We start from the raw sequence: 11,902 nt of genomic DNA on the forward strand, positions 1-11,902 counted from the left end.
GATTTGGAGTTTTTTCTCTAGAAAGGATTTTATTCCAAAAAAGGATGTCATTGATGTTCAGGAAAGAAAGCATGAGGAGAGATTATTTTATATTGATGGATGTTGGCATGTTACAGAAGAATCCACAGTGAAGCAATGGAGTAGCTTATTGAACAAAGAATTTACAGGGTAAGAGTACATAGGCAGCGTCAGCAAATGTTCAACTCTCGATTTGTCTCCCAGTCGATAACATTTAGATTATTTGTAGTGAAAAATTGGCACTTGTGACAATCGTTTTGAAGGTTAGAGCATGTGGAGGATCAGAGCTTTTGTTTTTGCTGCCAATTTGGAAGACAATGAATCAGATTTCCCCTTGTTGCTCGATCTAGGCAAAGACAAAGAGAGAAGGAACGAGAGAGCACCTTTTTGGAATCTTATACACACACACATATGGATCAAGACACAAAATTATCCCATTGCATTACAAAACAGCATCTTTATGTGACCAAGTGGCAAGTTATTGTTGTGTGATTTTAACAGTATTACATATGTTGTATGAATAACAAGGGGTTGCTGGACTGATTGATTGGGTTGGGCTTGAGAGCTGGCGGGGTGGATAGACAGTCTATTCAAAGAGTAGAGCTCCGTCTTCTTCATTCATGCAGTTCCATCTATTGAACTCTGCAACTCTTGAAGAGTTGTTTCCGGTCGTTAGTGATTTGTTGGATTGATACGGGTGGCTTGTTAATAATTGTAGTAGTAGTAGTGGTAATAATATAGTGGAGACTTGCACGCCCCGGCTTGGTCAATCAAATAGTATGTACATAGGGATCAGGGCGAGCCAAGTCTCCGCCCTCTTTTTTTCTCAGGTTAGTGGTGCTTGGAGATACAGCCATATTGAGCTTAACTTTTCTTCAAAGGCATGGTGATATTCCACAAGAAAACAACGATATTTATGATTTTTTGATACAGTATCTTAAGGAGTGGAGAGGCGATATTGATGATGATAATGGTGACGATTGGCTGATGACTTCTATGTAATCGATGTCGATCAAAGCGATGATGATGCTTACATTATTATTATTATTATTATTGTTGTTGTTGTTTTGTTTAGGATAGATAACGTAAGCGGAAAGGGTTAATGTAGGAAAGAGGAAGGAGAGAAAAGGTGCTCCTTCCCAAGGCCATCATCCGGTCTCACCCGTCAAACCATCCACCCCACTTATCTTTGGGATCGGAGAGGAGTCAGTGAGTGTAAGAGTGAGGAAGGAGGGAAAGGAGAGAGAGAAAGAGAGAGAGAGATTGGTCGATGGTGTCGTGATCCGGAGAATCTTATTCAAGGTGGGTGTTACTATCACAGAAGGAAGCAAAAACTTAGTAGTAGTTGTTGAAGCTGCAGCAGCCAGAAGACACATTCCAGCTGGTGGTGTGGGTCTGGGTGGTTATTGGTCATTCGTTGGCTGGAATTGATGATAGTAACTAAAAGTAGACACTCTCTCCGAATTGCATCTCCACGAGCCGCTTTAGGCCGTCGTCGGGACTAGAACGGAATGAAGAGAGAGAGAGATGTTAGAAAAGCCTCATGCGTGGTCAACATTAGGGCATGCATTAGTCATGCACAACTACCAGAGGGTTGCTCTGGAATTCACAAGAGACACAGAGCCGACCGACTGAAAACGTAGCTCTACAGTCTGACGAATCGGGACGAAGCTCGAGTCCGAGAGGACCGGCTCAAAGTGCGATACGGGGTGTCAAACCAAACACAGGACGGGGTTTTGAAAAATTTCAGGGTATCAGGCTGGTAATCGCGATCGTCCTTGAAAGTTCGCACGATCTCAGTTTGAAAAGAGCGGATGGGCAACGTGCTGCCGAAAGTAACGGTGCCACGACGTCTCAAACGCGGTCCCGTTCCCGTCTCGATTGCATCCAAGTCAAGTTTGGCGTAATGCGATGCAGGCTGGATGTTAGTGATGGTGGTGGCGTCGCCGCGAGTTTCTCTTAGAATCGTTTTGGGCGCCTCACTTCTTGCCCGCATGAACCTTGATCTGGGTATTTGGGCATCGTCTAGACTAGCTGAAGAATGGGCGTCTCGTCTGAGTGAGGCCATTTCCGAGGGAGCCTCTGAGTCCTCGGTCAGAGCGGAAAGAGCAGAGAGCCCCCGTCTTTCCCTAGTTAGAACCGGATCATTGAATCTATTGAACCACATCCATGGTGGTGTTTAGACAAAATTCATGCTTTCTAAATCCAAGGGTTAGGAGAAAAGCATTCAAGGACTAGAGCTAGCTAGCTAGCTAGCTAGCTAGCTAGTAGCATCATGGTCTTACCCAGTGTAGGAATGAGTGCATGAGCATTGCTTGTTTCCAGACCTATACATGTCGCACTCGCATTCAGGGATGTTGTCCAGGACAATAAGGTCCAGCTCGACCTTCTCCTTGCCATTGCGGTTGGTCGCCTCGAGGATATAGGTGCCTGCGTCAGAGACGCGAGACTTGTGGATGACCAAGGTGGTGGTGGCCCCCCCTTGGTATTCGTCATGCAGGATCGAGAAGTTCTCGCTATTCCGGATTTCGCCGTCATGAGGATGGGTCCAGGTGAAGGTTGGAGGGGGTTCTGAAAAAAAGCCATTCAAAGTCAGTGCGGAGCCCATGAATTGGCAAAGTTGGAACCAGAATCTTACCGCCACGGCACTTGATCTGCCAAACCGCCGTCCTCTTGACCCTGACTTTTTTGGACGATGCTTGGCCTTTGTCAATGGATGGTGACACTAAGATAAGATTGGTTAAGAAAAACACGATCAAGCTTTTTCTTTTACTCTTTTTGTATATGCAAAGGAAACTCGCTTTCTTACGGTTCTTGTGTCGACAAAGGTGAGGTTTGGTGTGGGGAGAGGGATCGGACTCTCCGGCTTTATTGACGGCAATGACACGGAATTGATACCATTTGCCTTCACTTAGACCGGGCACGCGAGCCTCCAGCTCGTCAATTTTGGCCTCGCAATTGGTACTGTCCGTAACCAAGGCGTCAAACCAGCCTCCAAACTTGTCCTTCTTCTGAATGACGTAGTGTGTAATGGGACGACCTCCGTCATCCCTGGGCTTCTCCCAGCGCAAGGTCACTGATTTGTTATCAAAGTCGGTGATCTTGGGCTCTCCAGGCTGACTTGGTGGCTCTAGAATACGAAAAGAGCAAGAGGTCAAGTTTTGGCTCTGAGGAGGAAATGTCTGAACGACCTGACACTTGTTCCAACAAGGCGAAACACTTACTGTAGGGGTTCTCTGCCAGAATTGGGTCTCCTGTGAAGATGGGCTCAGATTGGCCCTCTTTGTTGATGGCAGACACTTCGAATTGGTACAAATGACCCGGCTTTAAACCCTTGGCAACAGCGCTGGTGCCACCCGTCTGTAATGGATGGATGATACAATGAATCCAATGCAAATATTGCTATCTATTTTGTTGAAATCTGTAACTGTGCTCTTACTGTGCAAGCGGTGACCCATTCCCCTGAGTCAATGTCCATGTATCGGACCAAGTAATTGGTGATGGGGGTGCCACCGTCGTCCTCTGGCGGCAACCAGCTCAACTTGATATGCTCAGCGCGGACCTCGTCAGGAACGAGTCGGCGACACTTAGTTGGCACATCCAACACGTTCACGCGACCACTGGCCTCAAAAGTGCCAGCCTCGCAGGTCAATTTGATAGTGTATAACCCTGTGTCTCGGACGCGGTCAGCCCTTGGGATGCTTAGCACCGTGTTCTTCTCGGTGTAGATGGCATTCTTCGAATAGAGCTCGATGGACGTATCCTTGTCTGACATGAGGGTACGTCCCTCTCTGAGCCATTCGACGGAAGGAGCCGGCTCTCCGCCGAACCAAATGTCGTATCGGATGGGACGACCCTTCTTCAAGGTGATGTCGTACATTCCGTCGCCCTTCAGGTGAGGAGGCACTAAAAATAGAACAACCACCGGTTAACGTTGTGGATGTTGATGATTATCAATCGGACTAACAGAATCGAGTCTTGGCAATCATAGGAGTGGATGGTGGTCCCGGTTCGCTGGGTCCTCCCTTGTTCACAGCCCTGATTCTGAACTGGTATTCGCAGCCCTCGACCAGGCCGTCTTGCCGACCTTTGATCATGCCACCCATCTCTTGAACCTCTTTGGCGGACAAGTGCTTGCCTTCCACCCATTGGTTCATGTTCTTCTCCTTCACTTCAATGACGTAGTGAGTGATTGGAGCACCACCGTCCGACTCTGGGGGCTTCCACGTCATCTCTGCGAAATCTGGACCCCAATCGTCTATATTTGGTTGACCACAAGGATCAGGAATATCTAAGAACAAAAATAGGTTACAGATCATGGAGCCGACCCTTTTATCTAAGTAAAGGTGCTTGAGCACTCACCCCAAGGATCTCTCATGAGAATGTCGTCACCACCCATCTCTGCAGGATCTGATGGCCCGATCTTGTTGGCGGCTCTTACGCGGAATCGGTACTTGTGGTTGGGAATCAGATGTTCCACCTTGATGGCTCGATCGTTTCCTCCGGGAGTCTGAGCCACCTCAGTCCAAGCCCCTGTTCCAGCTGAGACGTCCAAAGCTTCCACAATGTACTTTTTGATCTCGGTGCCACCGTTATCCCTGGGCGGAGACCAATTGACCACGCAATTGTCTTGGAACACGTCAGTGACTTTAACAGTCTGGGGTGGCGTTGGCACGTCCATGATGTTTACCATAATGTCACGCTCGTCTTGGCCTTGGGCGTTCTTCATGACGACCTTGTAGACACCGGACTTTTCCCTCTTGGGATTGATCACATCCAATTGAATGCGATCCCCGTGAACGGTGAGATTGATGTCCTTGCCAATCTTGAGAAGCTTGCCGTCTTTCTCAACAAAGATCTCGAGGTCGGATTGCTTCTCGCCCTCGACCTTGTAAGGAATGGTCATGTTGCATTGTTTTTTGGCCACCCCAGTGACGGGAGCCACGTCGCCCATTTTGGGCGGTTCTTCGCCCTTGATCACTGTGAATTGCGACTTAGACTCGATGATCTCATCGCCTCGGTTAGAGGGCGTCTTGGCTGTGATAGTTCCATTGTCTCCCATTTCGGCCTTGTTGATGATGAGCTGATGTTTGCCATTGCCCAGGTTCACCACCTCGATGTGTTCACCATCGGGCACAATGGGCTCGCCGTTCAAGAAGAAGTCCACGGGCGCATCCGGGTCCTTGACTTCACAGTTGAAGATGATCTTCTCGCGCTCAACGCATTGTTTGAACTCGCGCATGCCCTTGACGAAACCATTGTTATCTGAATGATGAAGAAGGTTGACAATATTAGTCCGCTTTGTCTGGAACATCTGTAGATGCATTGAGGTCCAAATTTGGAACTTATTCAAGTGCGGAACATTTTATCGAATGGCATGCTAGAACTGGTTTAGCCTAGGAACGGAACTTATTCAAGTGCGGAACATTTTATCGAATGGCATGCTAGAACTGGTTTAGCCTAGGAACATGTTGGCCCTTGGAGTGCACACTGTGATGAAAGTGTCACAGATTGAGGACCAAAAAAAGGTCGCTTGGGTGTTAGCTTTAGTAAAATGCTTGTCGAGATTAACCATGTCGATTGTATACAATTGGGCCCTTCTCCTTGCGAAGGATGATCCCGAACAACTCCCGGCATTGAATCGTATTGCCTGGGACAGTCATTGATGGCTGGTCGGGACAACTAAAGTCAATGATCAGGAACGAAGAACTAAAAACAGTCAGGAGGTGCAGTAACAAAACCCAAAATCATATGAGAACAACATTCCTGAAACAAATTATGTGGCTCGATAACGAGAACGGAACGCTTAGATGCTTGAACTGGGGTTTAGTAATGTACAACGATGGTTTATACTTAGACTTTGTTTAAAACAGATGTGTTTAATACCTCTCTCCACACGAGGTGCTGGAATTGTGACGGAACATCATATTATAGATCGTTCGGGTAACGAAGGGTTTAGTTGCATATCAGGACTTTACCATTTTAAGGATTATCAACGTTAGATCACAACTACAAACATGGATGGATGGAGATGGTACACAGAATGCGATTGACACGCTGTGCTCCCTCGACCATATGTTTATGTATTTATGTACATTCGCATCCACCACTAAATAACTCATTTTCCTCGTTTGAAAATCAGCGCCTCAACGATTTTTGAAAGCCAAAAGAAATTCATTACTTGAAAACAATTCATCGAGAGACTTCAATTTTTCTTGAGATATTACATTTTAAGAACGGAGCAAGCCACCTCTAATGCGCTTTTTGATGTAATGCGTTACACTTCAGACCAATTCAATAACATACTTCGAAATCGATGCATTTATGATTCATCCACAAATGTGCAAAAGCTTTGGGATGTTCGCACTAATCGACGACCACTTGTTTACAATATGAAAATCCAGTTGGAATTTTCGATTTTAAATTGTTTTTACGGGTTGTGCAGACAGAGCTTCCTTTTATCATTTGAATTTCCCCATCATATCACATGTCACTTACATTTCACACCGAGATCAGCACTGCTTTCGTCGGCATTTGTTTTGACTGCGATATTTCCAGCATCCTCCAGTTTGCATCCATTGATGATGAGCTTGCGCTTCTTGCCATCTTTGACAATTTGCACCCTGCAAAGATCAACAGAAGTGCACGTTGAAAATCTTGATTGCTTCCAAGAAGAACCATTACTCAATGGCTCACCCATGGAGATTGATCGATTGATTGATTGTTTGATTGAATGTTGGTGGATTGGTTTATGAGGTGGTTTTGAACATGCTTTGTACACAGAGGGATCACACTGAGGAACAGGGTTGTTAGAAACGGATACATTCGAAGATTTTTTGTCTTTGTTTTTAGCGCCTGAGGAGAGAAGGTTTAGTAGGTTTAGTCAAAAGAGTTCGAGATACTCGTCCTTGGTTTACCTGCCAGCAAACATTGGGATTTAGGTGATATAATGAAATTTGGATTTAAAAAAAAAACACAGACTTTCTCCATTTCATTTACGATTTTATCAAGAAAGGAGTGTGAATTCTTAAAAAAGAAACTTCAAGAGGGCAGGTTAAGTCAGTAAGAAGTGAAAAGTTAGATTGGGGAGAAGTAGAGGGGTCAAACTTGGTTCCTTGAAAGGGACCTTCGATCTCACCTTTTGCCGTCTGGAATGATTGGTACGCCATCCTTCATCCATTCAACCTCAGCATCTTCTTGTTCACAATCAATGGAGAACACAACCTGATCATCTTCAACACATTCTTTGGGTTTGAGTTCACTCGTGAACTTGTGTGGGAATTCTGCAACGAAATCGCTCAGTCAAGAGATTGGTTGTTGAAAATTCACCCATCCTTGGTCAGGTCATCTACCTCCAATAACAACTTCGCAAGAGGTTTCGGATTCGCCCTCTTTGCCAAACTCCTCAATTTTACACGTGTAAGTGCCGGAGTCTTCCAGTTCGGCCTCCTTGATCTCCAGGGTTTGCTCGCCAGCCTCATTCTTGATAAGGAACTTGGTGTCCGATAGCTTGATCTCCTTGCCATTCTTGTACCACTTGACTTTGGTGTCAGGATTGTCGGTCTTACACTTGAGCTTCAGCTTTCGCTTGGTCTTGCCGTGTTTCTTCTTGTCCAACTTCTTTTCGAAGCCGTATTGCGGATCCGGTGCTGTAATTACGGGAACAAGTGCCGTGAAGGCCTCATGGAAAGTTATGAGAGAGAGTGGAGGTGACAGATACTTACAGTCAACCTCTAAAGAGGCTCTTGTGGTGAGGTCATTGCACTCTCGGATTACACACGAATAGCGACCAGCATCGTTGACCTCAGGATTCTTGATAATAAGGGTAAATACGTCGTCATCGACGACGAATGCGTACTTGGCGCCCTTGTAGCATTCCTAAAGATGATTCCAAAATTAGAAGAGTAGAGGGAAGAATAAGAGAACAGAGAGCACAAACATATTTAGGGGGAGGTAGCGTTCTTTAGGGGTGAAAATCAGAATGGCCAATCACTTTTATGACACCTAAACCGAGCGTAAAAGGCTTTGTGGGCCTTTATGAAAAATATCTATGGCAAAAAGGGGGATTTTTGTACATAATGGAATAATTTATAGCGTTTATAGCCACACAAACTAAGCCCTTCCACAACCCTTTATGTAGCAAACAACCGATAAACTAATTAAGTTCTACTTGGCATGAGCATGTGGGAGATTATGTTATACAATTATTCTTCATTCATGGTAAGGTATTTAGATTCTTAATCCTGGAAAAAAAGATGATTTTATTATAGTTATATACAGTGATACAGCATTAGTATTTTCATCTTAAGTTTAGGTTTTACTCGAGTGTTTAAGCATCCTGTTATGGGCATGCCTATCCTTGGCTTTTAGGATTTAATGTGGCCTCCAAGGAGAATCAATCTAGTTTTTATTACTCATGCCAATAAATTCGCACTATCTGATGGTGAACCACATAGCTGATGATGCATTTAAGAGACTATGTACGATTTAGCAAGGAGACACTGAAAGCCGTTTACAACCCAAGCTGAATTCAGCACCAGTTTTTAAGACATCATCACCATCACCACCACCCTGTTGTTTATCATCAAGGCCACACTTAAGCTCGTTGACCTTTTCCAATGAAGACTCACCACGCCGTTTTCGTTTTTTATGGGGGTTTTGATCTTGAGGGATTCCTGAAAATTCGCGCGTGAAAGAGGAACGTGAAAATTGGAAAGATTCGCTCGTCTTCCTTTTGATTGCTCGAAAAAGTGTGTGCTTGACTCAAGCTTGAAACTCTCATGAGCTCAGCTAGCTTGACTAATAAATATGTGCGAAAACGAATGTTCTCAAGAACGAGGTAAATTTCCAGTCCAAAAGGAAACTTGAGGATTGTGCCATGATACCACCCTTATTCATTACCTGATTCCGGACGTACCACTTGGCTTTCTTGCCTTTGTGGGACAGTTTCGCCGTGAATGAGACTTCATCGCAAGCGCCTTGTTTCACTTTACGATCCACGGGTTCCTCAATCCATTCATATTTTTCCTGAAAGCACATTCAATCCGTTGTTAGCCGCTGATTTGTCAACGAACACAAATAGGTTGGGGTGGGGGCCCAAAATGCAACCAAGACTTTCAATTGACGAGTTTGAGGGTAGATGATGAATAATCATCCTCTTATGAAAATTGTTGAAGGGAATGGCATTTATGTCTCAAAATCTGCCTGTTGGGATGGCAAGCCTTTAGATCTTTCACAACAGTTTAAGCACAACAAGCAAACCACGGCAAAGTAGCACACTCTTAAGATATTTATACTATTTATCCTTTGTGAGGGAGGCAACTTTATATAGAAGGCAGTGTTTGAGAGTACTCTGAAATATGAAAGACACAAAATAGATACGATTAAGTCTGAACTGTTTACAAGCATAATTTTTTTTTTACAAATCAAGATTTACAGGTGTTCCACGTGCAACGAACAACTGAGGCAAGCCGAAAAGTTCTAATGATGACTGCAACCACTCGATTTACAAAAGCAACTTCTACAGCTAATCGATTTATACTTGAGCAAAAGATGTGCTGTTTTAGGCGTTTTTTGTCTGTTTGTCTTGGATTTAGTACATGATTCGGCCGGCTATCCGGCCAAATCTTGCAGTTCGAAATACAAATTATGATACATCCAATGTTCAAAGTTTAGAGTGAGTTCGTGGACTGTTCATCAATAAGCAAGCATGCACTTACCACAACGACTTTCTTCTGTGGCTTCTTGCGCTTCATCAACATGGCACGGAAATCCATTCCTCCCTCGACTAGAAGCATTCAAACCCATCCCTGTTCTTAGTACTATGGCCTTCCAACTATCCACAACCCCTTCCTTGAGCCTCTCACCCGTAACGTAGATGTTGAATTCGTGTTCCACTTCGCCTCCGCCATTGTTGAGCACGCACTTGTAGGAGCCTTCGTCCTCTTGTTTGAGGTTCTCAATCCCCAAAATGGCGGTGTTCGTCTCTCCATCCGTCCATGTTTTGAAGCGTTGACCTTCCATGGACAGGTCTTTAAAGCCCTGTGGGCGAAGAAGAAGACCAGACCAGATCAGACTTGAGGGTGAGTGCTCAAAGAGGGTGGGTCATGGAGCTCGCTCTCTCTCTCTCTCTCTTACCTTGAACCATTCGACTTTGGGCACAGGGTCGCCAAACACTTCCAGTTGGACGAAGACATTCTCCTTCTCATTGCCGGAGAACTTGTCTTGAGGCTTGGCCACAAACTTGGACTCTTTGCCACGCGGCTTCAATGGCGTGGATTCTCTGTCCCAGGACTGTAAGAATGTCGGGGATCATCAATAACCGGGTCCAAAGAGACGTATTAAGTGATGCAATTCGCTCGACCTTCACCAAAGTAAAAGTGAAGGCTGTGTTTGTGAAATGCAGTCGATGCAAGACTTGTGAGGAAATAAATCGAGCTGATACTTTCGTGCCATTTTCCTGAACTCCGTGGGATTTGACATTTGAGTCACTACAAAAGGAGGACCGACGGAGCAAAAGAGCATCGCCACCATCATCAACATCAGCAACACATGCAACAACAAAAGTAGCAAAGGCACTCGGGATTACGGCATTTATCACCTATTTTCCTCCAAGAGCCATGTGAGAAGTCAATTTGTGCGTCATTCTGCATGTGGGAAAAACAAATCGCACTCAGGCGTATTTTTAGGCCTCCAGGATTGCCTCGGCGACGGGCCCACATTAATCTAATGCCTATGTCCAGGATTGGAGTTGCGCTTTTCGGAATAAGCTGAGCCTTTCTAGCCGGATTCAATTAATGATTCTGAATAAGCAATGGGTATTTACATTCAAAATCTTACTTTGATTTATTTCCACCCATCTCTTTCGTTCTAATTCTCAATCTTCCGTCCACGAGGGTAGATAGGCCTTCTTTGAAAGGCCGAAACCAAATGTCGACTTGACTTGTAACATGTGTTATATTGGATGAATCGATCAATGGGGGATAAGTTTGCATTTTCAAGTACTCCATGATATACGAGGCAAAGCTGATATGTTACAAACGAGTAATCTGATGGAAGTGTGTGTACTTGAAGAGATCGATTAATTGATTGTCAAATCGTCTGTTCACTACTTGAGAATCTTAGACTTGATCTTTGGATGCGGATCAGACACGCGAATCGTGTTACTACTTACTAGAGTGTCTAAGTTTCTCTCTCCATTGACCATTTGCGAATTAAAATGTGAGGTAATGTGACTTTTAAAACCTCACACGTACTTCCTGAGAAAATGAGACGATGAGGGAGAGTCAAGAATGGCCTCAAAATGGAGTGTTGAATTTTTTTCGAAACAAATGTTAAAGAAATAGGTTTCTTGATTGGGTGGATCGAGCTTGCTGAAATCCACGAATTCCCCCGAGATCTTGAGAGGAATCGCTTCAACAGAATCAAGGGGGTAGGTACCCACCCACTGTAAGTACAATCTACTGGGTGTCCATGGGCAAAATCAAAAGCCTTTAAAAAGAGAGAGAGGAGAAGAATAGAAAGAAAGAAAGAGATGGGCAGTTCGAGTTCTGCTCGATTGAATCTGACTCGGGTGATGTCGGGGGTAGATTGCCGGCTCCCGAGTTCCTTCGATCCATGGGAACGGATCCTCGGCGAACTTGGCCGGATCCCCTCCTCTCTTGAGGAATGGTCATTGTCGTGGACAAAATCGATCGTGGCGGAAAACTATCACTCACGCACGCACTCACTCACTGATTCGAGCACACACAATCACCCACTTGTTCGTTGGGCACGGTTGATTGAACGCATGGATTGGAATCACAAATTCTGCTGAAGGAACCTGCCACAAGTGTCCAATGTCACGCCAAGCACCTCTTTCATCCTTGGATCGCTGTTGTCCCGT

The 11,902-nt window shown here is 44.9% G+C and overlaps 1 protein-coding gene across 5 annotated transcripts; it reads right to left on the reverse strand.

Annotated features, from left to right (window-relative positions):
• Positions 1 to 2: 2 nt before the first annotated feature.
• On the reverse strand, positions 3 to 11,708 carry LOC131888519 (twitchin-like). Of its 5 annotated transcripts, none has more exons than XM_059237397.1 (18): positions 11,587 to 11,708; positions 10,156 to 10,300; positions 9,885 to 10,059; positions 9,738 to 9,805; positions 8,920 to 9,045; positions 8,649 to 8,693; positions 7,743 to 7,896; positions 7,371 to 7,667; positions 7,157 to 7,301; positions 6,517 to 6,641; positions 4,381 to 5,283; positions 3,986 to 4,309; positions 3,458 to 3,924; positions 3,243 to 3,378; positions 2,828 to 3,148; positions 2,657 to 2,743; positions 2,304 to 2,589; positions 3 to 1,519 (listed from the first exon to the last, which is right to left on the reverse strand). In XM_059237397.1, the coding sequence occupies exons 1-18, from the start codon at positions 11,691 to 11,693 to the stop codon at positions 1,459 to 1,461; spliced, it is 3,972 nt and encodes a 1,323-aa protein (XP_059093380.1). In that variant the 5' UTR covers positions 11,694 to 11,708; the 3' UTR covers positions 3 to 1,458. The 5 variants fall into 5 exon arrangements, with proteins under 5 accessions (XP_059093380.1, XP_059093377.1, XP_059093376.1 ...); XM_059237394.1 differs by having other exon boundaries at positions 1,490 to 2,147; positions 9,741 to 9,805; XM_059237393.1 differs by having other exon boundaries at positions 1,490 to 2,147.
• Between the last annotated feature and the right edge of the window lie 194 nt (positions 11,709 to 11,902).

This window comes from Tigriopus californicus, chromosome 10, assembly GCF_007210705.1.
Source record: "Tigriopus californicus strain San Diego chromosome 10, Tcal_SD_v2.1, whole genome shotgun sequence".
NCBI lineage: Eukaryota > Metazoa > Arthropoda > Copepoda > Harpacticoida > Harpacticidae > Tigriopus > Tigriopus californicus.